This window comes from Corvus cornix, chromosome 18, assembly GCF_000738735.6.
Source record: "Corvus cornix cornix isolate S_Up_H32 chromosome 18, ASM73873v5, whole genome shotgun sequence".
Taxonomy (NCBI): domain Eukaryota; kingdom Metazoa; phylum Chordata; class Aves; order Passeriformes; family Corvidae; genus Corvus; species Corvus cornix.
Window position 1 is genome coordinate 5,398,591 of NC_046347.1, and position 27,788 is coordinate 5,426,378.

The 27,788-nt window shown below is 48.5% G+C and overlaps 1 protein-coding gene across 1 annotated transcript; it reads left to right on the forward strand.

Annotated features, from left to right (window-relative positions):
* Positions 1-27,168, forward strand: HID1 (HID1 domain containing). The gene is made up of 19 exons (XM_039562336.1): positions 1-195; positions 7,430-7,579; positions 9,873-10,043; positions 12,725-12,838; positions 14,431-14,537; positions 15,001-15,117; positions 15,836-16,058; positions 16,427-16,483; positions 16,580-16,720; positions 17,112-17,202; positions 17,842-17,993; positions 19,206-19,284; positions 19,917-20,081; positions 21,194-21,421; positions 21,904-22,037; positions 23,516-23,596; positions 23,979-24,070; positions 24,396-24,554; positions 25,019-27,168. The coding sequence occupies exons 1-19, from the start codon at positions 130-132 to the stop codon at positions 25,080-25,082; spliced, it is 2,391 nt and encodes a 796-aa protein (XP_039418270.1). The 5' UTR covers positions 1-129; the 3' UTR covers positions 25,083-27,168.
* Positions 27,169-27,788: the final 620 nt, after the last annotated feature.

A 27,788-nucleotide genomic window follows, 5' to 3' on the forward strand; every position in this document is an offset into this window, starting at 1 on the left:
TTGACAGGAGAAGGGAGGGAGGCAGCGGGAGCCGCCGGCGCGGGGACGGGGATGGCGTCAGCGGCGGCCCCAGGAGCGGCGGCGTGAGGGGACAGCCCTGCCCGGCCCTGCCCGCAGCCGGGCCGCACCATGGGCAGCGCCGACTCCAAGCTCAACTTCAGGAAGGCGGTGATCCAGCTCACCACCAAGACTCAGGTGAGGGCCGCCATCTCGGGTGGGGGGCGAGGGGGCCGCGCCATCTCGGGAGCCGCCGCCCTCAGGGGCCCCTCACACCCGGCCTTGCCCGAGACACCCCCGGCGCTCCTGTGCGCGGTCCCCGAGCGGGTCCCTGCGTGTGGGGCCGGGGCTGCTGCGGACCCGCGGGGCTGGGGCTGCAGTCACGGGCGGCCCTGGCCAGGATCTCCCGGCGGGGCCGGGGCTGCAGTCACGGGCGGCCCTGGCCAGGATCTCCGGCGGGGCCGGGGCTGCAGTCACGGGCGGCCCTGGCCAGGATCTCCCGGCGGGGCCGGGGCTGCAGTCAAGGCCGGCCCTGGCCAGGATCCCCTGGCGAGGCCGTGCCCGAAGGCTGGGGGCCGGTGGGGCTCAGGGCAGGCTGCGCCCATCCCCATGTCACCGGTCTGTGGAGGGGCACCAGCCGGTGTCCGGGGCAGCCGCCAGAGCTGGTCGGGCCCTGTCACCGCCTCTGGTGACATCTTGTGCCTTGCTGAACAACGTCTCGTGCTAACTGAGCAGACTCTGCTGTCATAAGGGATGTCCACAGCTCCTAATGTATTCAGCTTGCGGGTTTACATCACACGGTTTGCCACTGCTCCCTTTTCTGTATCCTTTCCCCACACCCCCGCGCATAATGGGTGGAGAACCTTGCCCTGTTTTTAGGTAATAGCTGATGCAAAAGGCTGTTGGGCAGCTGTGCTGTTTGCAGCAGAGGTTTCCATCTGTGACCTGTGAAATAATGCTTTATTTCTGCAGGCTGAGGAGGAGAAGGGGTTAAGTGAAAGTCAGGGCTGTGGGAAGGGAGGGTGGCTGCCTAGAGGTCTAACATATGTTGTGCCTGTCCTGGGAGCTTGCTTAATTTTTGCTTTAAGTGGAGTGCCCAGTAGCGGCAGCACACTGGCAGAAAATTAGTAGCCTGTCCTTCTGTCTAAGGAGCAGAGGGATTTTGCTCTATTGAGAAGTCACATCCCAGGTTCTTCTGAGCTACAATGGAGAACAGCTGTTATGATCCACGTTTAGTAGTGAGGCAGTAACAACTGCTAAGAAAACATGGGGATGATGGCAGAAAGCTAATGATGGGGAATGAATTCAAGAAGAGGGTATGGATGCAAAGGGGTAAAGGGTGATAGGAGAAAATCTGTGAAAACTCAAGAGACAGGCTACTACTGGGAGTTGAATTATAGATGGGTAAAGCTGTGGAAGAGCCTGGAAAAAACATGTTTATACTTTCTAAAGCAGTATCACGTTTATCTGCATTGCTAAAGAATGTCTTTTGTGAATATATTCTTAAAAACCACTAGTTGTGGATGTAGGTAAAGAGAGAAGTGGGTGAATTGATGTTTTAAGGGATTCTTCCAAAGTCTCTTCTGCATGCTAAATAGTTCAGAGTGCCCTCAGATTTGGGCTGTTCTTCCTTGGGAAATGTGCTTATAAAGTGAGATTGGGGGGTAAATCAAGCCTATAGGGCTCTGCCCAGTCTACTGTTCACAAAGAAAATCCTGTATGAGGCAATCCCTTGGATCGTCAGCCCAGGCGAGAGCCCTCCCCTCCTCTGGTTTATCGACCTGTGTAAGGGAAGAAGGTTCACTGGGGCCCGGAATAAAAAGGAAAGAGCAAAAGCTTCATTCTTGGCTGGATTCATTTCACGTCTCTGTGGTCTAGGTGAAACTGACTGCATGTGGAAAAGGGTGGGGTGTTGGCGCTCCCATATTTACATTCTGTAGAAGGGCACCGGTGTTTGCTTGTGCAGAACGCGTGACTGGGCTCTCCTGAACCCTTCTGATCTCTGACCAGCAGCAAAACCTCCTGGTCCATGAGATCCTGGATCCAAAACCAGGCTGCAATAATGGACAGAGACAAATCCTTCTAAGCTATTGGCTCACAACACACTTTGCTTCCTCAGCAGCCTGCCTCTTGTTTTGCAGCCTTCTCTTCTAACATTAGGGAGCTGGACAAAGAGATTTTCATCAAATCAGTAACGTGAAACTCTGAGCTCAGAATGCACTGTGAGGTGTTCCTAAGGCTCTGGTGGGAAGAAGTGGTTGAGCAGAAGTCACTGTTCACTCATTGGTGAAGGTTTAGAGTTGGCACAGAAGTTACTTTTTTCTTAAAAATAAGTTTTTATAATCTCCAGGCTTTTATTAATTAAAAAATGAGTGATCCCATGTGAGCATTAAAAAAAAAAATTAAATAAATTTGTAAGGAACATAACACTTGAATGTTTACAGCACACGTGGAGCCCAGAACTTGAAAGTGGAACCAAGTCTGGATGCAAATGGAATTGACTTAATTGATTTTTTTAACTGCCAAAGAGAAACTCTAAAGGTGTAAGAGTATTAAAAAAGAAAAATCACTTCAGAATTATTTCAGTGATTAAAAAGGGCAGTGATACCAGAAGGAAGAAATTAACTTACGCTACAGATGTATATTTATAATCACACATGCAGAAATGGTCTTTAGGATTTTTATATGATATGTATATATTACATTACACTGCACACATTTATACTGGTAGGGCCCATCCCTTTGATAATAAAACAGATGTGCTTCATAATAGAGAATGTGTGAGCCCTCCCAAATTGCCCATAAAAGTGCTGTCTATTTAACAGATGAAGGGAAACATGGACTGTGAATATGACAGCTCGTCAGGGCTGGTCAACTGCAGGGAACTGGTCTGGGAGCTTTAACTGCTGGGGAACCACCTTTTCTTTTCCCAGTCAGTCAGGGGTCCTGCCAGCAACCAGCCAGAAGAGATTTCAATCTTGTGTACCAGCTTGTTAGATTTTAGTGGGAGCTATGCCTCTGCTTTTAAAGAGACAGGTAGGATCAAACATGTGGGACAAACCCCAGTCCTTTCCTTTTCCCTGGTGTGGAAATGCAGGAGTTCAATGTAGCTTGAGTTTGATAAATGCACATCTTGTGCTTGGAGAAAGGCTGGTGTCTGGCAGCCCATTTCTTCAGTGTTCAAGCTTGACTCAGTTGTCCAGGAGTCTCAGGTTGATCAAAAGCAAAGTTGTCTTAAAAGCAAAGCTGTAACTAACACTTCACACAGCTGACTTTTGTCCTGGGCTTTCCCTGCCAGACTTCTACAAATCCCATTTTCCAGTTTGCTTTGCAACACTGTCTCTGCTGTGAGAGCAGAGAACTGGTGGCAGACTTGAAGTCTCTCATTGATTCTGCACTGCTGACTGCAATCCTATAGAAAAAATTATTATTGCTCTGAAGCCTGTGTGGAGGTGCTGTCCTTGGCAGCAGGGATGAAATCTTGCTAGTTATTTATATTTTGAATAAGTCTGTCTTGAGGCATTCCTTTTGCACAGTGGCTCACAAACAGGCAGTACAAAGATGTGGGAATTGCCTCAAACTAATCCCTATCCCTCCAGGGTTACCTGATCTAAAGCTCAATCAGGTGCTCCATGAATGGTCATTATACACTGCAGTTCTGCCACATTTGGGGTGGAAAGGAGCAACTGCTGTAACATACCACCTGAGCTTGTGCAGTACTGGCTGGAAACCCTGGGCAGGGATGAGGAACTTGCTCTGCTCTTGGGCTCCAGAAAAACGAGAGCCCCTGCTCCAAAGGATTGCTGCCTTGGCTGGTGGGATGCTCAGTTGGCGTGTTGGCAAGAAGCAAAAAGAGAACACGCTGAGCAAGGCTAGTGGCTGCTTGTTCCTTTGTTCTCTGCTGATGGTTTGCAGCAACCTTAGAATTAATTTCAGGACAGTCCTCTGGTGGGGGCCTGTTGGAGGAATTGTTAGGAATGGACATTTGATTTAAGTTATAAGTGCAGAGAGCTCTTTGTTGGGAGGAGGTACAAACACACACACACATACACACACAGCTGGAGTTTGTGAGGAACTGTGTCTGAAAGAGAAAGTAAAGGTGGTGTTGGTGTCAGGCTGAGGACAGTAATGAATAGGGGAGACTGTGCCTTGGGAGCTTTTCCTGTTTTTAGGACATGGTCAGCCCCTCTCTGTTTTCCTGTTTCCTGTGAGGTATCCTGTTTGCCTGGGGATTGCCTGCTCAGGCTGTGATTCTCTGCTCAGTAAGTGGCACAAGGCTTGCAAACTGAGTCTTCCAAGTCCTGCAGCGTGTGTGTGGTGTGCTTCAAAGAACCTGAAACATAACATTTACAGCTAGTAGAAAACAGAGAATGGAGGTGTCTAGAAGGACTGGTTTTACCTTTGTTTGGCCAGTGTGCAGGTGGGAGGTCTTTACTGAAGGGAAAAGTCTCCCACTTTGCCCACTCTGAGATGTCAGATCACCTTGGATCTGCCCACTGTGTCTGCAGCAACACTGTGCTACAGTTACCTCACCCCTTTGGTATGGAGCTTGGTTTGGGCCTCAGAGTCTCTCTTGGCTCTGTACCTTCAGCAGCCTCTGCCATGAGATGTGTATGGGTCAGGAACTTCCTTTGCTCTCCAGATGTGCCAGCTGTGTTTCCAGAGTAGAGTTGAGCTACTGATCCCTCAATTCATATTCTCATTCCTCTGCTAGTGCAGAGCTGGTTGTCTGCACTGTGCTGGAGGAACACTAGGCTCTTTCTTACCTGTGCCGAGGATTCAGCTCCTTGTGAGCTCTCTGGCTAAAGCACTGTCAAGGCTAGAGGGGCTCTGGGATTTATGAGTACAGCGTGTGCTGTACCAACACTTGTACCTAAATCTTGACATATCCAAATGAAGATATCCCTGGCTGGTGAACAAGGCTATTCTAGGTCTCTGTATTTCTCTCCTCTGTGAGGCTGGATACAGTCTGTTGGGTGAGTTCAGCGTGAGGAAATGGACATTTAGATCCCCAGAGATGCTGTGTGCAGAATACAATCAGCTTAAAACCAGCCAGTAATGTTCTATCAAGGAGATGAATATTACGTGGATCGAGTAGCTTCATGATGCCGGGCTGGTAATTAAAACAGGGGGGCAGTGGGGATGTGAGTGACTCAGTACTGCATCCATGTCCCAGCATTGTACATGGGATACCATCTGTTGATGAGGAGCTGACTTGCTGCAGCTATTAAAAATGCAAGGTACCAGTGTTTTAGCTTAGTCTGGTTGCCAAGATGGCAGCTGAGACATAAATGGTGCTGCACACCCAACATTGCAGTTCAGGGAATCACCCCTGTGCTTCCCTACTCCAAGGGACTGCAGTTGGAGGCCGTGTTCCTCAATCCGTGTTGTGCTGCCATCTGTAAAACAGCGCCTGTGTTCAACCTCTGAGGAGGCCTCAGGCTAGTGGGAGGTAAAGGGATCGGTGTCTACTGGAGGGAAATGGTTTTCTGCTTCCCCTCTAGATGAGAGTGAAGGCATTATTTATGCATGATGCCCAATTAGCAGCAATTGCTGCTTGCTGTTGTCAGTGGGAGTGGCTGTGGCAGGCGGCCAGGATATACATGTGGTAGTTCTACATGAGGTTGTGGTGTGTGGTTTGAAATGGGGTGTAGGAACTGAAGGGTATTTCATGCATTACATACATCAGATTTCCAAATACTTGGCTCTTTTAGAGGAGTACAATTAGAGGTAAGATGTCCAAAATAACTTTCCTTCCACTTAAGTGTTTCATGCCCAGGTTACAAAGAGCACAGCTCCTTCATGTGCTCAGCTGAAAGTCAGGCTGTGAATATTGGATTGTATTGTTCCTAAAGATCCCCTCTGAGGAGCTGTGATCTTGAACCATTTGGGAAAAGTTGCTCTTCCCTTGGGAAGAGATTTGGTGGGATCTTGCATTAGTGTCCAGGTGATAAAATTAGGCTTTCAACACCAGGGCTGAGTTTAATAAGATGTCTCAACACACATGTTTTTTTTTTTTCTGGTTTTGTTTTTAAAGACTGGAGAGTTGCTTGGGCTGGTTCATTGCATGACTGGAAGGACCAGGACCAGCAGCACTGAAGCATTAAGGCAAAAAGCTGCAAGGCAATAACCTGCTGTACTGGTTATTAGGGTCTGGGGTAGCCGGCCCCTCTCACTTTTTGGCCTTTGGTGGTGGTGACACATCACGTGCCCATGGGCTGGGGCTGTTACTCCAGGAGGTGACAGGCAAGGGGGCAATGCAGCACTTCTCTGTGTGAGCTCTGAATGACCTGTTCTCCCACAAGCGGCATCTGAGCTGCATTTAGACACAGCATAGAGCTGGGCAAGTTTTCTGCCTTCTACAGCATATCTGGGAGTGGACAGGAGTTGTTTAAATTAAACACACAGTCATATTTTTGCCCCTTTCCTATCTGACATGGAAGACCTGCCCACGGTGCTGATTACTGCCCTTAGTGAGCGCTGCTGTTTGCTTTGGAGCCGGTGCTGGTTGAAGGCAGGAGGCTCCTCCTTGCCCCATGCCAAGGGCTGGGGGTGCTCAGGTGAGCAGCTCTTCTGATCTTCCAAGCGTGTCCACACCGTGGCTGGTGAAACTCCTGTGAAAGCTCACATTTTCTTCTGACTGAAATCGTGGATCCATGTCTTTCACACTGCTTGTCATAAACAGGCACATATTTATCCCACCTCTGTAGCTGGACCCTTGGGCAGGATGAGCACTCCCAGCTGTGTTTGGGCAGTGCCTATCTCTTGGCAAGTATTAGCAGAAAATGTAATGGAAAGAGGCGTGTTCCCCAGGGCCGGGGCTGGGCTTCTGAGACCACAGGTTTGAAATGGATTGTTTTCTTTGGTCTCTTTCTTCCATCTCCTCTTTGAATGGCACACTTAGTGCTTTTTAAGAACAAAGCCTTGGCAGCGACCGGCTGCACCGAGTCCAGTTCTCTATAAATATTTGATTCAGAAAGATCAATTGCATTTTATCTGTAAGTGCTTTGAGGTGGGTCTGTCAGTTCCGTGGGTCTGTTCGTGCCCTAATTTGAGATGTTCCTGATTGCTTCCTCGAGACTTTGGTTACAGCAGAAGTAATTCCAGTGCACACTCAGGGCTTCCTTGGCTTGCTCTGAAGGTGGCAGAGTGCACAAGGAAGGCCCGGCCCACATGCAGTCAGGAAGATCTTGGATTACTTGCAGTAGTTGCAGACAAACACGAAGCCTCCTGTATGTCTGAGGAAATGTTTAGTTTGGGAGATAAATCATCTGAAGCCCTGGAAACAGAGGCTGAGGTATAAAACCAGTGCTAATATGTTTTATTGAACCTCTTCTTGCCTCATCCCATCCCCAAGCCAGGCATAATTGCTGATGACTGGATCTTATGGAATGGTAGTTCTGCATCTGTAACCACATTTGTCTCTCCACAGCCTGTGGAGGCCACGGATGATGCGTTTTGGGACCAGTTCTGGGCAGACACAGCCACTTCAGTGCAGGATGTCTTTGCCCTTGTACCAGCTGCAGAAATCCGAGCGGTGAGAGAAGAATCACCTTCAAATTTGGCAACTTTGTGTTACAAGGTAAGTTTGGTGCTGTTTTATTCCCTGGAGCTGTGCTAACAGGTGTGTCCCTGGATCGATAGCACCGTGGTTTCCAAGGGGTAACAGGTACCTTTTACCACACAATGTGCTCGCTTGTCCCTATCTCCTCCTGAGGGTAATTCTCAACCCTTCCTCTCTTGGGTTAGCACAGACCACAGCTGGCATTTGATCAGTTTGGAGCCTATTTCCTCTTGTCCCCTTCCTGTGTTTCACTCTGTCCTCTTGGGTCTTGCCTGCTCTATAAATTATTTCTTGCTCAGGGGACTTTGTAGCAAGGCTGCATGTTTGCAGTGAGTCTGGAACATCCCGTTCCTTGTCTGCACCTAATTGTACCTCACCATGCACCAGTCTGGCTTCAAGCTGAGAGATCCCAGAGGGATGTGCAGACTGTCACTGCACAAGTGTCTGGATGAAGTTCAAGGAGGATCTTGAAACTTTTCTTCCTTCTGCTGTGACAACAGAACATTTCTGATGCTGCTTCTGGTGTTGTCACGTCCTTGTGTGGAGCACAGGGACATTGAACAGCATTTCCTGCCCTGCCAGGTTTGCCAATTTGCAAGCTGGTGAGCAACAGCCTGAGACTTATTCTGCCTGGGAAAGTGCAGGTGTTAATAATGCTCCTGATTTGAGCCGTGCCAAGAGTAGCCTTGAATTTGTAGTTGAAAACATTTGGAATGGCGTTTTTCCAGTTTTAAATAGTTGCTGCCATCCTGTTTTTCTTTCCTCCTCCACAATATATGAATGAGACTTACTGAATCATAGTGAAGGTACCTCCGACTGTGAATTGTAGACAGATGTGTGTAGTGGATACTTGAGAAAAAATACAAACACGAGGGAAAATGCAATGTTTTTTTCCTGGTATTGGCTTCTGGCAGTTAGCATATTGGGAGTTGAGAAGGGCTTAGGAGACCTGTAACCCCTTTGTCTCTGTGTCTTCTTTCTCCCAAAACCAAGACTGAAATATTGTCTCTTCTCCCTACTGGAAGCAGGTGTGTTGGGAGATGTCATGACTGTGGGACTGTTTATCCATGAGCCGTAGGTCTTGGGATATCAGTGTCTTAGGGGCCTGCAAGACTCCAGCAGTGCTTTTGCCAGTCTGAGGGCCCCAACCTGTGCCATGTACAGTGTGCCACTGGACTTAGCAATGCTGTGTGATTGTGGAGAAATGTAATTTACAGTCATGGCTGGAGACTCAGGCTATACAGTCATAAATGTGCCTGAAGAAGTGGTTCAGCTCAGTTAGTGTGTGACAGGCCAGGACAAACAGCACTTAAACACCCATTAATGCAGTGACGCAGGCTGGCAGAGTCAGTGACCCAGGCAGTCTGCCATGAAAATAAGCAGGGGCACATGACCTCATGAATTAAAAAGCAGCAAGGTGAATCCTTGTTAAATGTTTTAGCTTTCATTTCCCCTCTGTTTCCCCTTGGGATCAGGGAGTAAGAGCAAGTGGGTGCAGCTGTGGGGGGAAGAAACTGCTTTTTTCTGTCTATGGGTAAAACCTCCTGTCACTTCCTCCTGGTGAGACCCACATCTATTCTGAAAAGCCCAGTGACCCTCCACCGGCAGTTGCAGCAGCCACTGGATGGGCTGCAGAGTCTCAGCCCAGAAGCTCTTTCCAGAGCAGCAGTCCTGTTCACAGGGGCAGTGGGGAAACCCAGGCTACCACCCTCTTCTGCAGCAGGACCTTTACAGATGCTGCTGGAGGCTGTATCCCTATGCTTAACACAGGCAGCAGCTTAGCTCCCACTTCCTGAGTCAGGAGAGGTCCCTGCTGTAATCACACCAGCACAGACAGAACTGTCAGACTCTGTGCTTCTGTGTGATCATCCCCTGCCAGCGCCTCACATGGTGCAGCACAGTGCTGCTGCCTTGGTCTTTCCTGCCTGCATCTCGGGTACTTGCTGCAGCTGATTAATCTCATCTGCCCTTTTCAGTGTGTGGTGTGATGGAGCAGTGTTGGAAGGAAGCACCTTCTGGTGCTTTGGCTGTCTGTCTCACGTGGCACCACACGTGTGCTGCATGGATTAGCCCTGGCATTTGAGGTCTCTTGCAGTGGAACAGCAGAAATTCAAGAAGGTCTGTTTAAAATCATTAACCCTGTTTTTTGCAGAGTTTCAGACAGCAACAGTGCCATTAAACTGAGAGAAAATTAACTCCCAAGAACTGCTTACAACTCTGTGTGAGGGTGTCACTAGCAGGACAGACCTGCCTAACTCTTGCTAACTTGTGCCCAGGCTAATGCTGCCTTCCTCGGTTTTGTTTCCTTCAGGCTGTGGAGAAGCTGGTGCAGGGAGCAGAGAGTGGCTGCCACACGGAGAAGGAGAGACAAATTGTCTTGAACTGCTGTCGGCTCCTCACCCGTATCCTGCCTTACATCTTCGAGGACCCCGACTGGAGAGGTTTCTTCTGGTCAACTGTCCCTGGGGCTGGCCGAGGAGGGGTCTGTCTCTTGTCACTTATTCTTCTTTCTGGAGGATGAGGGGGGCAGCTGCAGTGAGGAGACACTGAATATTTGGGGGCAACTTTATTCCAGTTATTTCTATGTGGTCAGAAGTTAGGTGGCACTTTGTAATTTCTTTCCCTTCCTTTGGTTCTTGCTGCATCTTCTGAATGTTTCACTTGTGTGTGTAGCTGTAGGAGAGCACTGATATGTGAGGGAATGCTTCTCCAGTACAACCGGAGGTGTGAATCTTAATGAATATGAGAGCTGTACTGAAGGCTGTATGACTTTCTTTGACTGAAATGTCCTTGTTCCATTAATTACAGTTGATTTAAGTTTCAAGTCAAAGCAACAGCGTGTTGTTTCCACTGATTTTACAATGTCACATTTAAAGTGAACAGTGCCAGAGAAGCTCTTGGCATCATGATGCAATACCCTGCTTATGAGCTGAGTGATACAGTTTTAGCCAGGGGCCTAAACTGGGAGATGAAGCCCACAACTGAGCAAGAGCAGTTAAAGAGCGGTTCTGTTTCTGGCTCTGTCAGTGACGTGCATAACCCTGGGGAGTATCTCAGCCTCCCCACATTTCTCTGTCTGGAGAACAAGAACAATAGTGCTCTTTTGCATCTCTCAGAGGAACGGGGTGAAAGTACTTTAGGATCTTCTGCAAATAGGAGGGATAGCAGCACTGAGAACACAGCTGAGTTATGCCAGGAGTAGGTATTTGCCTGCTTGCTCCCTCAGCAGCTGCTCTGTGAGAGCCCTCTCCTTTGAGTTTCTGATCTGCAGGTCAGTGTGGCTGTACTGAAGAATGTGGTTCTCCTGAGTCTAAGTGCACTGCAGTGTCTTTGGGGACAGTTAAGAAGGGTTGGCAGTGGTTGGTACAGGATAAACTGGCACCTTGTTCTGTCTCTGCCTGTCACCTCTAATCTGCTTTGCCTGAGGGCACGTCAAAAGGAAGTTCTGGGTGGTGAAAAGGGACGTCTTAGCTAGTCCTGCTTTGTGATTTGTATGTTGGGAGTGTGGTGATTGTCCATCCGTTCATCCCTGCAGGGGCTGGGGAGTGCTGGAGAGGCTTAACAATGGAGGAAGTTGTTTTGGGAAGGAACGTGCAGGGGTGCCTGGTGTTCTGATCCAGCCAGGCTGCTGTTACTCCTGTTTTTCCACTTCGTTCAGCACCTAGAAGAGAGTATCTCAGCCTCAGAGTGGTGGGGTCACCCCAAGGTGATCCAGCCCAGTCCATGTATGCTGTGTTGGGGAACCCTCCTGAATGTGGGTGCAGCTGTTGTGATTCAGTGTGCTCAGTCATTTAACCATGTGCATTTAACCTGTAAGGCTGGGAAAACAAATACAGTCCCAGATGTTAGGGAAGCTGGGATCACATCTAATCTAGGGGCAATAGCTTTGCTGTCTGGTGGCTGATTTCTGTCTGGGAACTGAAGATGATGGTATGCCTGGACTCTTAGCAAATATCTCTGTGATTATCCTTCACCTGCTTCACAATGGAGTGATGGATGGCAGAGCTCCATGGAGCCATGGATCCTTCCTCCTCTATGGGAGTCTGTATCATGTTGAGATCTACTGGTTTGTTGTGTGTCACCATTTTGGATGTGGTGATACCTAGAGCCTGCAGGGGCATTTTTTCTGGCAGCCGAAATATTCTTAGCAAAGATCATTCTTGGAAAGTAAATCCCCTTGGACCCTAATGCTTGTCATTTGGCCTCTGACTGTGAGCACAAGTCAAGGCATCTTCGCTGGCTCCATCCGTTCTCTCTGTGCCTGTCCTTATATCCAGGTTGTTTGGGGTATCCTCCCTGCTGTCACCGAGACAGATTCAGAGCCACACAGACCATTATCTCCATAGCTGCCTGCTGTGATTGAAGAGCCATGTGTTGTGCTCAGGCTGACAGAGGCCTGGCTGAGGTAGATAAGCTCCTGCCATTCCTGCTCTCTGCCTTTTCCTCAAGCACCGGTGTGTGGTGGGAAGGCCTCCCAAGCAGGATGCTCTTTGACAGGCAGGATCTGGCAAGGTTTCCCGTGGCAACAGCTGCAGAGGAGTAGCCATGCGTGCTTGGAGAGATTGCTTTGAACGCTGGAGATGGCACAATCCTCTCTGCTGTTGTGCTTGCTCTGCTGTGGCAGGCTGGGGCAGCCCCTTGCCTGATGCCTCTCCCTGTTCTGTCACCTCCAGTTTTGGGCAGCCCATGCAGAATTTTGAGGGGTTTTACACCTTATTGCTGCTGGTTGGCTTCTCCCCATTGCTGTCTCTCTGCACCTTCCAAATCACCTCTTTCATGAATGTAAAACCCTCTTCTCTGTCAATGCTTCCCTTTCCTTTTTGTCTTCAAGAAGCAAGCCACGTGGCAAGGTGTACCCACTGCTACTCTTCTGACATCTCCAGGCTTTTGTCTGCTCAGTTTGCTGTCATTAAAGAGACTGTTTAGTTCCTGTTTAGTCATCACCATCCGGGGAGAAATTTCTTTCCTGTACTGTCTGGGTTTTTTGTTCCTTTGTTCCTTTTGTTCCCTCCTGTTCCCTCCTGTTCCCTCCTGTTCCTGTGTAATGTCTTGCCTCCTTGTGTGTTTTTGGACAGGGTATATTCTCGTGCTGTGTCATACTGGTGTTACTGTGTTCTCTTTGCTCACCCTGAGCTGATGATGCTCTTCTGTTTGTCCCTTCAGGGAGATGAAGATGATGAAAATGCCCGGCCACTGGCCGAGTCGTTGCTCCTCGCTGTCACGGATCTGCTCTTCTGTCCCGACTTCACTGTGCAGAGCCACCGGAGGAGCACGGTGGTGAGTTGAAAGTTGAATCATGAGATTGTCTGCATAGAGGCAGATTAGCTGCACAGTGGGGGGGACCCTAGGAAACCCCAGCAGCTTCCTGCAAGCCTGCAGGCAGGAAAATCTGGAGTTGCTGAGCTTGAGCCCACAGTGACTAATATTGATCATCATTTTGGGTTCATTGTATGATGTTTGTGCCTTCTAAAACAGATATTCTGAGGATGAGTCTCAAATGGAGTGGCTGGCAACTACCCCCACACTACAGCTCACCCCTCAGGAAAAAGTGGTTGTGCTGGCAAACATTTGCTCTTCTGTTGTTGCCAGCAGAGCAGAGACCTTTAGCACCTTGTTCCTTTCTCTGGCGGTTTGGTGGAGTCTGGGGCAGGAAGCAGCTGTTTGCCTGCTCATGTGTGCTGTGATCTGAATGAGTAGATGGTCTCTGTGGTGTCTTTCCACCTCTTCTCCCTCTTTGTATCATGGCAGCAAAGGCATTTAAATATGTTCTGATCCTTATGGTGAGTGTCTGTACTTCAGAGGAGTTTCCTGAAGCAGGGATCTCCTACCAGGTGTGCTAAGAACAGAGGACAGATTTTGGTGCATCTCCCTCCTTCTCTCTCCCTGCCAGTGACTCTCATGTTTTTTGTAGGTTCAGTCTATAAACAGAAAAACAGCCCTCCTTTTTGGGGTAGATCTGACATCAACTAAAAATGAGCATGCTAAACCGTGGTGTATTTGATGGCTGCAAAATTCCTTGACAAATCTGAGTACTAAATTGCTTGCTTGGGGTTTCTGAGTAGCAGAAAGAGAATTGAAATCTGTTACCTGGGGCTGAAGGGGCAAGGCTGGATCAGAGCTACTCGTGTACTATGAGTAAGTGGGGCTGAAACAGATGGACTTGCTGTCTAGTGCTGTCACTTGGGATGGATTGCATAAGTCAGGGTAACAATGGGTTTTCCTGGGAGAGCCTCCCTCCACCACCTGCACCTGTGATTTTTCCCTTGGCAGCAGCCAGACTGGTTTTTCAGGGTTCTGGGCAACTAGAATTTGACACTGAGATTGTGAATGATTTATGTTCCTTGCTGCTGGCTGCTCGTCTGCTGCCTGCAACCTCTGTAGTCTTTGCTGAGCTGACTTTCCCTCTCTGGGCTTGGTCTGACTGCAGCTTAAGAGCAGGGAGATGGGTACCACCACCTCATGTTCATGGCAGAGCAGCATGAGGCCCCAGAGATACAGGTTATGGTGGATGTTTGCTGAAGTACCACTGAGTAAAGAGGAAGAACTGTGAGAGAATGGGCAAAGGAGACACAGGATTCACCCATATTCCCACTGAAGTCAGCCCTAAAATTATGGCTAGAAACGTGGTCCCCCTCCATTGTGCACAGTGCTTGTATCTCTGTGTTTTATCCCTTACCTGCAAAGGCTGAGCACTTTGAAGATATCAGCACCTGCTTTTTCAGGCCTGGGGAGCTTCTGTACAGTTCAACTGTCTGGATGCTCCTCTGCTGGTTTCTTCTAGAGAGAGGGGCTGAACTGCCTTGGATACCACCAGTGCTGCCAATTCTGGCTCCTGCCTTCTGTGATTCAACCTCTTATTTCTCCCACAGGACACAGCAGAAGATATCCACTCCATTGACAGCTGTGAGTACATCTGGGAGGCAGGAGTGGGCTTTGCTCATTCTCCACAGCCCAACTACATCCATGACTTGAATAGGTAAGAGCTTCTGCAAAGGCAGAATGGAAAGAAACTGGGCTCAGGAGAAGGAGATCTGGGGAAGATGAGCTCTCTTTGCCTCCTCGACTATCCATGATTCCCAAAGAGCTTTCTGCTTGCTCCTTTCTGAGCTAACAAGACTGGCAACACAGAAAAAAACCCAGCTGACCTTTTGAATAGCTTCTTGTATGGGAGTCAGACTGTCTGCAGCAGGAAGTGGGTAAACACTGCTGTTCTGGAAATGCCAAGGAGCTCTGTACTGGATTTCTTTTTTGTAAGGTAGCAATTCTGCTGAGCTTTGTGCCAGTGACAGCAGTATGGCTTAGGAAATGAAATGGGCTTAGCTCTCTCTGGGAAGGACATTCTAGGTGGGACTGAGCCTTCCTTATGTGTTGTGTTGATTGTGCCTCCTGTGCCCAGTCCCTGCTCCTGAATGGCTCCAGGCCTTTACTTCTCCTTCCAGGACAGAGCTGCTGAAGCTGCTGCTGACCTGTTTCTCCGAGGCCATGTACCTCCCTCCCTCCTCAGACAGCAGCAACACCAACCCCTGGGTACAGTTTTTCTGCTCTACGGAGAACAGGTGAGGATGAAGGATGGGGGCCTGGGTGCCGGGGGGAGAAATACTTTCAAATCTCTTCCATGGAGTGTGTTGGTAATGGGGAACCATAGGATTTGTTACCTCCGACATCCAGGGGCTGTTCTTTTACTTTGTCCCTGTCTCATGTACACCCCATTAGTATTTCTGCGTAGTGAGAAGTGTTCCCCAGCAGCAAAAGGAGAGTCTGAGCACGGTGCCCACTGGAGTGTGCTGCAGGAGTGATCCCTGCGCTGTGGGAGATGGCAGATCCCGTTCTCTGCTGTAGACCCTTGGGAAGAGGGTGTGGTGCTGGTGGCGAATGAATGCCGCCCTCTGGTGACATTGTACCTCTGGGACTCTCAGCTCTGCCGGTGACAGAGCACAAACCTGGCTGGAGGCTGAAGACATACAGTTTTGTCTTTCCAGAGGCTAGAGAGCTTTGAAGTCCTTTCCCGTTTTCACATTTTGCACAAGATTCCTCTGGGAGGCCACGTGGCCTTTTTCATCTCCCCTTCCCTCTCAGCTGTAGTCCAGGAGCCCAGCTGGGAGTGTTGGCTCTTGGGTCTGGGCTGCTCAGTCATGGACTGCCGTCACAGGTTAGAGAAGAGGATTGTGTTTTGTCGTGGCCCCAGACTCTTGGGGAGAGATATGCCTGTCCCTCTCCAAGTCAGTGCCTTTTTTTTCCTGCTGCTGCCTTCTGAGAGCATTTTCTCCTCCTCAGACATGCACTCCCACTCTTCACCTCGCTCCTGAATGTCGTCTGTGCCTACGACCCCGTGGGTTATGGGATCCCTTACAATCACCTGCTGTTTTCTGACTACCGTGAGCCGCTGGTGGAGGAGGCGGCCCAGGTGCTGATCGTCACCTTGGACTATGACAGCTCCACCAGTTCAAGCCCCACTGTGGATGGCACAACCACTGGCACAGCTATGGATGATGTGGATGTGAGTGATACTAGAATCTGTATTTGCTGCTCTCCTGAACTCACTGGGGTCCTCTCACACCAGCTTGTACTGAATGTTAGGCTGTAGGACTCAGCACTGCTCCTCCCTTCACAATCTGCTCTCTCTGGTCCAATCCTGCTTCAGTCCTGTAGTCACAAAATACTAGATTTTGGTCACTGACTTGAATCAGGAGCTTGTAAGTGAAAAGCCCCTGACTTTACTATTCTGTGCAGTGCTCTGTCTCCTTGCATTTAAAGCTGGGTCATTCAGAGCAGAAGGCTGAAGCGAGAGACCTTGATGGTTACATTTTGACTTCTTGAATTCACCTTGTTGCCGCTGAGCATTTCCCTCCTTTTCTTTGAACGCAGCCTCCTGGACCAGACAATCTGTTTGTGAATTACCTCTCAAGGATACATCGAGAGGAGGTAACATGCTCCCATCCTGCACTGTTCCCTGTCTGATTTCATGCTGATTGCATTAGCCCTGGGCCCACCACAGTCTCTTTCCTGGGCTATTGGCAGGATTTCCAGTTCATCCTGAAAGGAGTGGCTCGCTTGTTATCAAACCCGCTGGTCCAGACCTACCTGCCAAACTCTGCCAAGAAGATACAATTCCATCAGGAGCTCCTTGTCCTCTTCTGGAAACTCTGTGACTTCAACAAGGTGTGGATCTGCTTCTTGCTGAGCTTCACCCCAGCTTGGATATTGTGGCTCTGGCTGGACCAAGCCCTGGTGAAGGGCTGTGGTGGGTAGTTGGCAGTGGCTCTGGGGTGCTGTGGTCAGCAGCACTGCTCCCTGATGCAGGGGCTGGGAGTCTGGCTGTAGGGACAGCCTGTGAGAGGGGCTGCAGCTCCAAAGGTCTGTGCTGGAAGCAAGTTCTGCAGCAGGTATTATAAAAACTCTACAAGTAACACTGGAGTTGATGAGGTAGTGCATACACCAGCCTTTCTAATGTTCTTGAGAGAATGATTAGCTTGAGACTGCCTGTTCTGAATCCTGTGGATGGTGCAGGGTATATGCTTACGATTGTCTGAAATCCTCCCCTTTCTTCCAGAAATTCCTCTTCTTTGTGCTGAAGAGCAGTGATGTTCTGGACATTCTTGTCCCAATCTTGTATTTTCTCAATGATGCCAGAGCAGACCAGTGTAAGTTGGTTATTTTCAATATTTGAGATGATTTGTGCCTGACATTTGAGCTAGAATGTTTTTGAGATGTTTCCTCCCTACCACTTGACAACGTCTTGAGTGCATGTTCCTGAGCTTCTACAGACATGGTGTGGAGTTGTCCAGTTAATTGGGTTTTAATGTTTGCAAGAGGCTAGAAGTAGGACATGATCTGTCCCACAACACAGGGAAGGGAGATCCTTCCTTAGCATATGTTAACATTTTGAGTCCTCATGTTGAAAATGGTGTCCCTGATCCAGTGAAGAGGGAAAAATGAGCAATCTGCTCTTGCCATGGGAATAAATCAGGCATAACTCCATCATTGTATAGTGAAATAGTCAGATCATCCCTACTATGAGGATGGGTTTACGTTAAGGACATAATGAAGAAAAGCATCCAAGACTTAACACTGATAAGACTTTAACACAGATGTGCTTGGGAAGGACACTGGTACTGACAATGGAGGGAGCTCTGTGTGTCCCTTATCAGGGTGGTTTAGTCTGTGCAGTTTTTTATCAGTCCCATAGTGTTTCTCCTCTCTCCTCACTGCCCCTCTGTTTTCAGAATTCCACTGACCTCACTGTGACATGTTTTTCTGTTGTTTTTTTTCTCTCCTTGCAGCACGAGTGGGCTTGATGCACATTGGGGTCTTTATCCTCCTGCTCCTCAGTGGGGAGCGTAACTTTGGGGTGCGACTGAACAAGCCGTATTCTGTACGAGTGCCTATGGACATCCCTGTCTTCACAGGGACACATGCAGATCTGCTCATCATCGTGAGTACAGCTCCAGCACTTCTTGAACCCTCCTACCTCCACAAAGAATTGTCCTCCTTCAATGTGCTCGCCCTCCCTAGACTGGAAGCCCACTGAATAGCTAGGAATTGTGTGGGATGCACACTTTTAACCTGAGGTGATGTGTCTGGCAGGGTGCATATGTATGAGGTGCAATTCCATCTGCATGATATCCTAAAAATCAGGACTCCTGATGGTGCTGGACTGCTGTTCAGAGGACTCTGGGACTGGCATGAGGGGGGTGGATGCATGCCCTCTACCAGACTTGATTGTAGGTAGGGAAGGCAGGAGATCTGGCTCTGTCCCAGGTAACCAGAGGTGTGTGGACCACATCTGTCAATGGGGACAACAGTGATACCAAGCTCAGCCCTACAGCTTTGGGTTGCTGCAAGTTTCATTGACCTTTCAGTCTGCCCACAATGCTGCCTATGAGCAGCTGCGTGCTTTGCGACACCAGCCTCAGGTGCTTCCCTTCTGTCGTGTTCTCATTTGCCAGAGAAGAGTCTCTCAGCAGCTTCTGATAAATCTCCGAAAGGAGATTCCCATTAGAAGGAGTAGGAAGAAACCTGCCCACTGTAACTGCTCTTGATGCTATGTGTTTTGCTCTTGCATTCCATTAATCTCAGATCATCTCTTTGTTTTAATTATGCTCAGGACTTCTCCACAGACATGCCAGATAAAGGTGGGAAGGCCAAGATTGTGAATGTCTGAACTGATTACAAGGCACTTGAATCTTTTCATGTCTGAGGATATAGTTAAAAATAGGACAAACATTTGAGTTAGAAGTTTGCACTAAAATCAAATGTAAAATGATTCATTCTGTGGCATTTCAAGCAGCTATCGTAAGGGTTCAAAGTCCATTGGAGATGAAGGTGTCTCTTACTTCCTGGTGGTTTAGTTTTGTCCCAGGCTGCCTGAACATTGTGGAACAGCTGACAGTCAGTTTCTGTTTGCGGTGTTGTAGGGCCCTCATCACGTTCCCAAAGGATTCCTTGTAAATGAAAGCTTGTACTCCTGGAGCGCGAGTCTGCAGTGAGAGCAGCCTTCCCCACCTGTGTAATTGTGGAGTGTGCAGGGCCCTGCCTAGGAAGGAATGGTGTCAGGAAGCGATTAGTGTGGGGGTGGCACTGGTTTTGGTTGAGAGGGTGCTTTCAGTAAGGTGCTGCCTTGCTCAAGAGCTCCTTCCTTCCACAGGTCTTTCACAAGATCATCACCAGCGGGCACCAGCGGCTGCAGCCCCTCTTCGACTGCCTGCTCACCATCGTTGTGAACGGTGAGCGCTGTGTGGGGTGAAACCACAGCCCACAGTGCTCTCACTCCCCTCTCCCTTTGCCCCTGCCTGTGTCCTCTAACACTGGCCAGTGCCTGCTGCTGGAAACTCATCCCTTCCAGCCTGTGCTGGAAGGGCCAGTGCAGATCAGATCTGCCTGCATGGTCAGATGGGGCAGAGAGGGGGGGACTGCAGAGTCCTGGAGCTCCCCTGGGGTGGCAGCAGGACATTTGTCAGCAGGCCTGGTGAGGGTGGTTAGCAGTGCTGTCCCTTTCCAGCAGGGAGTGCCACCTCCTCACGGTGGCGGTGCTTCCCTTGGGCTTAGTGAATGCCCACGTGGCTCCAGTTGTGAAGCTTTTCAGGAGGCGCATCAGAGGTGCTGTTATTATTAGTGTAAGACTAAACAAAACCCTCTGAAAGCAGCAATGCCTCCTTTTACTAGGCAATATCTCTGTTTCATTTCCTCTGTATTTGGAAATACTTCTGGGGAACCCTGTTTGGCTCAGCTATTCCATGAGGCTTTCTCAGAAGTGCAAGGGTGGGAAGGTCATGAAAGCAACATTTTTAGTGGTGTGTTTTTGAGAATAAATACACCTTGGTTCTTTCTCTTGTTTTCATTTGTTTGCCTTCCACAGTGTCTCCATACCTGAAGTCTCTCTCCATGGTGGCTGCTAACAAGTTACTGCATCTCTTGGAGGCTTTTTCCACCACCTGGTTCCTATTCTCTGCTGTCCAGAACCACCATCTTGTTTTCTTCTTGCTGGAAGTTTTCAACAACATCATTCAGTACCAGTTTGATGGTAAGAGACTGCTTTATTTAGTGGATTTGCACTAGTTTAGTCCAAGAGAATGTGAGATGGAGGTTCAGAGGAAGTCTGAGGAGATGAGAAGTGTAGAAATCAGCTACATAGGACTGAGAAGTTGAGTTAGTAGATAATCGGCATTGGGTCCTGGCCCAGGCAAATTTGCTTAGAGCAAAATGAGATGGCAGCTAATTACCAGCATAACCTCAGCCCTCCTGCAGAAGGTGAGATGCATAGAGAGGAAAAGAGACACAAAGTGAGTGTGTAACACGTAAGTTGTGACTGGCTGGATGTTGCTGTGAAACTGCTCATGTTGCTCAGCAATGTATTTGATGGGACAAAACAACTTTCAAGTGCCTCTCAGTTCTCCTTTGGCAGGTTACTGGGGGCTGAAGACCAAACTGCCTCATGCAAAGAAAGTTCTGCCATGTGCTACTTTCCAGGAACTGCCTTATGCTTTCCCTCTTAATAGTATGATAGTCTTTTACCTCAAAGAAATAATAAAGTCAAGTCCCTAAACCTGGTCAAAATTTAGTGTTTTGCTTTAAACTTGCAAATCAAGAACAGCCGTTCTGCTTCCCTGATGGGAATCTTGCATGTGGCAATTGCCAAATCCAAAACCAACCTTTGTGGGTGTAATTTGTGTTTTATATTAGAGGATGATTTCATTCTGTTCTGTGCCATCTTGCAGGCAGTGAGAATTCTGGCTTTTTGGCTTTGCTATTTCAAGCCTGTGTCTCCTTAAATTAAATGCCCTGTTTTGTTTTGTGAGTTCTTTTGAAGATGGAAGAATCTTGAACCTTGGCTAGTAACCTTTTCTTCCAAAATAGACGCTAATATGTAGTTTAAACTGTCCTTTTTCTTCTCAGCTGTTTGAATATCCCTCACCAAGCCATTTCTTGTCAGCTTTCCAGCCTAGGAAGGATTTCTCTGAAGTTTCTGTACTGCTTAGTAACAGATAGGAGGATATTGATCTCTGTTCTTTCTTCCCTGTGCCGCTGCCTTTGTGGGTGGGAGCAACCATGCTTTGTGTACGCAGCAAGCTGGGCTGGGCTGGGAGAGCTCTTTGAGCCTTACTTCTCTGCTCGTTCTGTTGCTGTGATTCCCAGGGAACTCCAATTTGGTCTATGCTGTTATCCGCAAGCGGAATGTCTTTCACCAGCTGGCCAACCTGCCCACGGACTCCCAGTCCATCCAGAAGGGGCTGCAGCGCAAGAAGAAAACCCCCGAACCCATTTCTCGCACCAACTCCCAGGACGGGGTCTCCATGGAAGGGTCACGTCCTGCTGCCCCTGCTGAACCAGGGACGCTGAAGACCAGTCTGGTGGCTACTCCAGGTGAGCTTTAGTTTACCTTTGGAACAGGAGAGAGGTTTGTTTTCTCTGTGAGATATGGTGTGGGCTCACCTTTTCACTGGGTGTGGAGAGATTAAGAGTTTACATTTGTGAATAACTTAACTGCCTTTCAGTCTTGAGTTTCAGATCAGTTGGCCCAAGCTGATCACAAACAAACTGCCTTCAGTTTCTGTCCTCTCAGACTTAGTGTGGCCATGACCATTTGTCCTAATCTTGACCTGTTGCCTTAGGTTAACTCAATCCATGTGAACCTGTGTTCCTCCTCAGGGAGCATTTTTCTAGAGAAAAACTCCTTTGGGGTTGTGAAATCAAGGCTAAATCTTCCTTCTCCTGTTGAAAGGAGCGCTTTTCCGGTATCAGCAGAGACACAGGGTGTCAATGCATAGTGGGGCAGAGAAGAACCCTTTGCTTTTAAACATACTTAATTAACCTGTGTTTCTGAGCTTTTCCTCTTTTGAACACAGGGATTGACAAGCTCACGGAGAAGTCCCAGGTGTCGGAGGATGGGACCATGCGTTCATTGGAGCCCGAGGCTTCCCAGCTGTCACCAGAGGGAAATCCACCCACAGCCCTGAGTGATGGGGAGCCCTGGAGTGGGGTAAGGTCAGACACTGGTGTGCAGGGAAGGTCTAGGTGTGAAAAAAATGAGGGGTTAGAAGAAGAGGTCTGTTGGCCCCATTGAAGAAAGGCATTGCACTAAAGGCAGTGTGCACATGTGCAGAGTGCTGGGACACAACGTGGTTCAGAAGGGCTGTTGCATCATCTTGGGTGTTTCATGTTTGTGCTACGACACAAGAGCTGGGGCACTTGAGTGAACTTTCTCCAACATGAAGACTCTGACAGAGCAGTGAGTGTAAAATTGCCTGGGGAGGCCATGAAACCTCCTGATCCTGAGGTTTTCAACTCAGGTTCTTACTGCTGCTTCTTTTTCCTCTCCCTTGGGATGGAGAACTCTACCAGAATCTTCTGTCTAGCTGGTGCTGTGAACAATGTGTTCCCATGAAGGCTGGGCTGAGGTGCTGCCCTCAGAGTGGCTTTGAATAAATTGGAATGTACAGAATTCCCAAATTCCCCAGGACCAATTTTATTTACCCTTCCTGGCCTTGCCTGATACCAAGGCCCATGGCCAATGAGACATCTTAAGCACACAATTAATTATGTTGTCATTAAATGAGATCTTGACTGAGAACTTGCAGAAGAAAGGTTTTCTTCTTCTAGCAGCACATGAAACATAATCATGGGTCATTCCATCTGTGTCCAGCAGCTGGCTAGAGCTGTTCCCCAGCTGGAAAAGCACTGGCACAGCTCTACCCCAGGCTGGCTGTTTCTGGTTGTAAAGGTGATGAGTGAATGAGTCTGTGCATGTGGAGGAGGTATAGGATGGCTGTTGGAAGGAAGTGCTGTGCCCATTTGTTTTGTAGAAAAGTCAGCTCTAGGCTGTAGCAGTGCATGGTCAGGGTGCATTGCTAAAGGAAAAAGCCTCTCTTCACCTTGGGCAGAGATCAACAGTGATTTTAGAGGGTTATTTCCTTCCTTCCCACCATGAGTGTGGAAAGCCAGGTTGAGTGTGTCATTCCTCAAGAAGCAAGAGTTGTTAGATAAGAATTGCTGAGAGCCTACCCTTGGAAAAATGCTCTTCAGGATATTCTAGGATGGACACCAAAAATCCCAGAGATACTCAGTAGACAGAGGCTGGAAAATCTGTGGCCTTCAGCTATTTAATCTCTGTGCCAAAAGAAATAAGTATGCCTGAACAGTCTCTTGTCAGTCCTGTTTTAACTCTGCCACTGTGGATCGTTCCAGCAGAGTGTCAACAGTGGTGACTGGACCTGTGACCTTCCACAGGGCCCTCCAACTTCATCAAATATTGCCACTCACTGGGTCAGAGCACATGGGTTTGGTAAAAGAAGGTCTGGTGGTTTGACATGTTCTAGGGACAGGCTGAGCTGTCTTTGCCAGTAGCGGTCTAGAAAATCTGGGGAGAATATCAGCAGAAAATGGATTGTATTTCTTACTCTTAAGTGTGATTTACATTTGGGTTTTTTTTTATTTGTTAAAAATAATGTTTATTGATAGGAGGCATCACATTCCCGGCGGGATCGAAGGCGTCTCTCTAGTGCATCCTCCAGTGGACAGTGGACTCCAACTCCTGACTGGGTAAGGGCATCTGAACAGAGGAAATCAATAATGAGGAAGGGTTGTGGCAGAAATGCCTCACAACCCCTACCCCTTCCCCTGCCATCAGAGACTCAAGCAGCATTTCCTCACAGGTGCTTGAGGTCAAAGCTCCAGAACTTTAATTTACTGACATCTGCAAAGAAATGATTTGTTTTACCTCTTTCAAACCAATGCCGCACTGGTCTCATTGGGTGCCTCATAATTCTAGTGCTCCAGGATTTACTGTACTGCTCCTGTGCATTCAGTTCACCCACCAGCTTTGTGATCTTTGTAAACTTCATTTGTTGCAGAGATTGTGGAGACAGCTGTAAAAGCCTGCTAATGTAGTGCGCTGATGTCCCTGTTGCTTTCCTACCTACAGGTGATGTCTTGGAAGTCAAAGCTTCCCCTGCAGACAATCATGCGGCTCTTACAGGTGCTGGTCCCTCAGGTGGAGAAGATCTGCATTGACAAGTAAGGAGATTTTTGGAGAGGAAGGGCTGTGTGGTGTTTTAAGGAGCAATATGATGTTGGCAGAGTTTGAATTTGGAGGGCTCATAAAGAGAAACCTTGTAAAGTTTAATTGAAAGCATCCTGGGCTCAGCAGAGTTGTTACTTTCCTTGCCAAACATCTTGTTTGTCTGATCCCTTCTCCGCTCTGTTTACAGAGGGGAGCAGGAGTGTTCACTTTGGCTATGGCTCAGTGTCTGCGTTTGTTTAGGCTGACCCTTTGTGCTGCAGCAGTTTTGGAGATGTCTGTGGGACATGCTAAGGATGTTCCTGGTCTGTGTCTTGGCAGGGGTCTCACAGATGAGTCAGAGATCCTCAAGTTCCTGCAGCATGGCACCTTGGTGGGGCTGCTCCCGGTGCCTCACCCCATCCTCATCCGCAAGTACCAGGCAAACTCGGGCACTGCCATGTGGTTCCGCACCTACATGTGGGGAGTTATTTATTTAAGGTAAACCAGCTGGCTGCAGCCTGACTTGGTCTTTTCCAAAGTTTTGGGAGGCCTATAGAGAGAATTGCGTGTGCTCAGCCAGCCCTGGGTTATCTCATATTTACAGGATAGAAAGATGTTGTTCCCTTGGAAGAGACTGGGGTGAATCAGCTGCTCCAAAACTTTGAGTGGGTGACATGAAGGGGGTTGTTCTGGGAGTGCTGCTTGTTTGGGAACTGGCAGCAGCAGGGAATAGAAAAGCTGCCCAGAGGGTCTGGTGCAGAGATTTCATGCAAAGCTCTGGCTTTGTGGGATGTTGTAGATACTGTCATCCCTGTAAGGTGCATTGTCTCTCAGCCAGTGATCTCCTTTTATGCAAAGTTGAAGGCACACTGTGCAGCCAGCTCCTGTAACCTTGGCTGTGAGATTGGAATTCCATGTACCTGGCCACAGGGAGTAAAGTGGCTCTTGTCTTTCTCCCTCAGGAATGTGGATCCCCCGATCTGGTATGACACAGATGTGAAGCTGTTTGAAATTCAACGGGTCTAAAGAGAGCACTTACCTCTACTGAGAGGAATACACTGGATCTAAGGACTGCGGTGTGCTGCTTCATCACAACTATTCCTGCATTTCACGTCCAGCTGAGAGACCAAAAGGACAATCACTTCATTTACCTCCCTGTCATTTAAAGCTTTAATCGGGACCTGCTTGGACATCCCTCCCCCCAGTTCATGTCTCTTCCCTCACCCTTCACCATGAACCTTGAGTTAAAGATATCTAAGGGATTGTCCATTGTTGTGGTTGCACTAGAAATCAGACTGTTCTTAGCTCCTCTGTTACTCTTTTGCTTCTGGATGTGGTTTGATAACCAATATGACCCTGTCCTTGCCCTGGTCAGAGTCAGCATTTAATTGAAAAAGACTAGCTGTACATTGGGTGCAAGGGAGAAGCTGCTATTCCTGCAGGAGACAGGGTTTGGAAACTGCAGTTACTTCCGTGTAGCTCCATAAAGTTTCCAGGGCATCCCTTCTGGCTGCAGGTGTCTCTCTGGTGTCTCAGTTGCATATAGGGAAGTCTTTCCCACCTAAATGAAAGGAGAAGATGTTGAAGGAAAACTTTGTGTCTCGGTTCTGAATCTCTCTAGTCCTTTCCTGGAAAGATGCTTGAGAAGTTTTGTTGGTGTGGCTCAGAAGTTTTTCCTTGGCTTCCAGGCCCAGCAGCCTGTCCTTCATGGTGGGCTGTTGCAAAGGAGCCTGTCTCACTTTTGAAAGCCCTGTTTAATCTGTGTGAGCACACAAGGAGGAAGGGATTGGCTCAGTGAGAGCAAGGAGAAGAGACCTGACTGTTAAATTCTTTTAAGTCTTCTCCCACTGGCTGAAAGGACACAGTCACCTGGGTTTGAAAGGAACCACATCCTTCCATCTTTGCCTGGCAGGCTGATGCAATGCAGGGAGCAAAAGGGTCTTTTGCACACTACCGTTAAGGCAAGGGTTTGAGGGAGGCACTCAGGGAAGTTGTAGGAGGAATTTGGAAGTTGTAGGAGGAAAAGCATCTCCATGTCAGTAGGGAGTGGAGACTGCTGAGGCAAAGTTTAATTCTTCACGGCATTTTGTTATTGACCAAGTTATTGAGTCTTGAATGTATTGGGTCCCAAGCACGTGTAAAATCTGGGAAGCCAGAATGGGAACTGGTGGGAGATCCGCTGTTGCTGGCTTGGTTCAGCATCGTGGGGTTACACATTGTTAAGTGGAGACGCCCTGGGGTTTGAGTCAAATTTTATGTTCTGCTGGGAGGGGCTGTTGTCTTAGACCCACGTGGTCTTTAGACAATGAAATGTGAGGGGTCCTGTCATGAACTGAGACCTTTCCCTCTCCAGCAAAGCATAGTCCTTGGTGCTCTTTTATTCAGGCTCTTGGGAGGATTGCTGGCCATGAGCTGTTTGCCACAGGTTAGACCACAGGTCTGTCACATTTAAGTACAGGGACAGTATGACACAAGTCTGTGACTTGTAACCCTGGCCTAAGCTTTGCAGTGATAACAGCATGACCATCCTCTCCCAGAGAGCTGCTCCAGTGTGCTGCTGGCTCCCACTGGCCTGTAGTCAGGTGGTTTCCTTCTCTGGGCACTGAAAGAGGATAGAGTCCCAGGCCAGTAGAAAGTGAAATAAAACTGGAATGGTTTTCTGAAGGATAAGAAATGCGTGAAATAGAGAGAGGTTATTCCCCCACCTGCCTCCCATCTCTAACCCACTTTGCCACCCAGCACTACTCCCATCCTGACCCCACCTCTGTTGGTGTAAACAGGGTGAGGGCTCTGTTTCACCTGGAGAATCTCTCATGTATAAGAATGTGATTTGGTGGGGCCAGACTCTGATTGTATGGCACTCGCACCTCACAGCTGGAACGGGGCCTCCCGTGTCCCACGTGCTTTGCCTCTTCCCTCCCATGGATCTGCTGGTTCTCACAATCTCTTCCGTCCTCTCTTTTCTGCTTTGTTTCTTTGTGAGTTCCTCTGGAAGCCTTTTTGTTTGTTTCTTGGTGTTTGGAGTCTGATCCTTGTTCTGTGGAAATCAACTTGCACTGTAAACTCTTTGCTTACTTACGGAGAGAAAGATAAAGATTAACTGAAACATGCACTTGGGTCCTTTTTTTTTTTTTCTTCCCCAGAGAGAAGTTTATAATCTTGTTTGTCTTACATTGAGGTGATTTGTGCCACTGGGGGACCACAGGCTGGCTTTCTCTGCAGTGGTAATTTTATTTATAATCAGAAATTAAGATTTGACTCTGGAAAATGAGCCTGAACTGTGTGGGTTTGGCTGTTTCTATGTTTATAGCATCATCAAAGATCAAACAGGATCAAGTCTCCTGAGTTAGTGAACCATGTGCTAAAACCTTTGTGCAGTTGAGACCTGTAAAACAGGCACCCTGGCCCTGGGGGCTGTTAGGAAAGGGCATGGAGGGCCTTGACTGTTTATCTGATCTGTGTGGCTGTAGGTGAGAGTTGGAGCTGGTGGGCTTCATTCCTGTCCATGCTGATCATGTCTTCAGTCATGTATTTAGTGTTCATTCCAAAGTCACCTGCTCTGTGAAAGCTCAGTAACTTAAACCAGTGTTTTATCCATTAAACTGGATAAAATCCAGGTCATGGTTTGCCCATGAAGTGTCATCCTTCCTTGTCCCCAGGCTGTCAATCACTGGGAAGAAGGTTTGAGGTCAGACCTTAGCATGTATGTCCTGTGGATCACTGACATGAGAA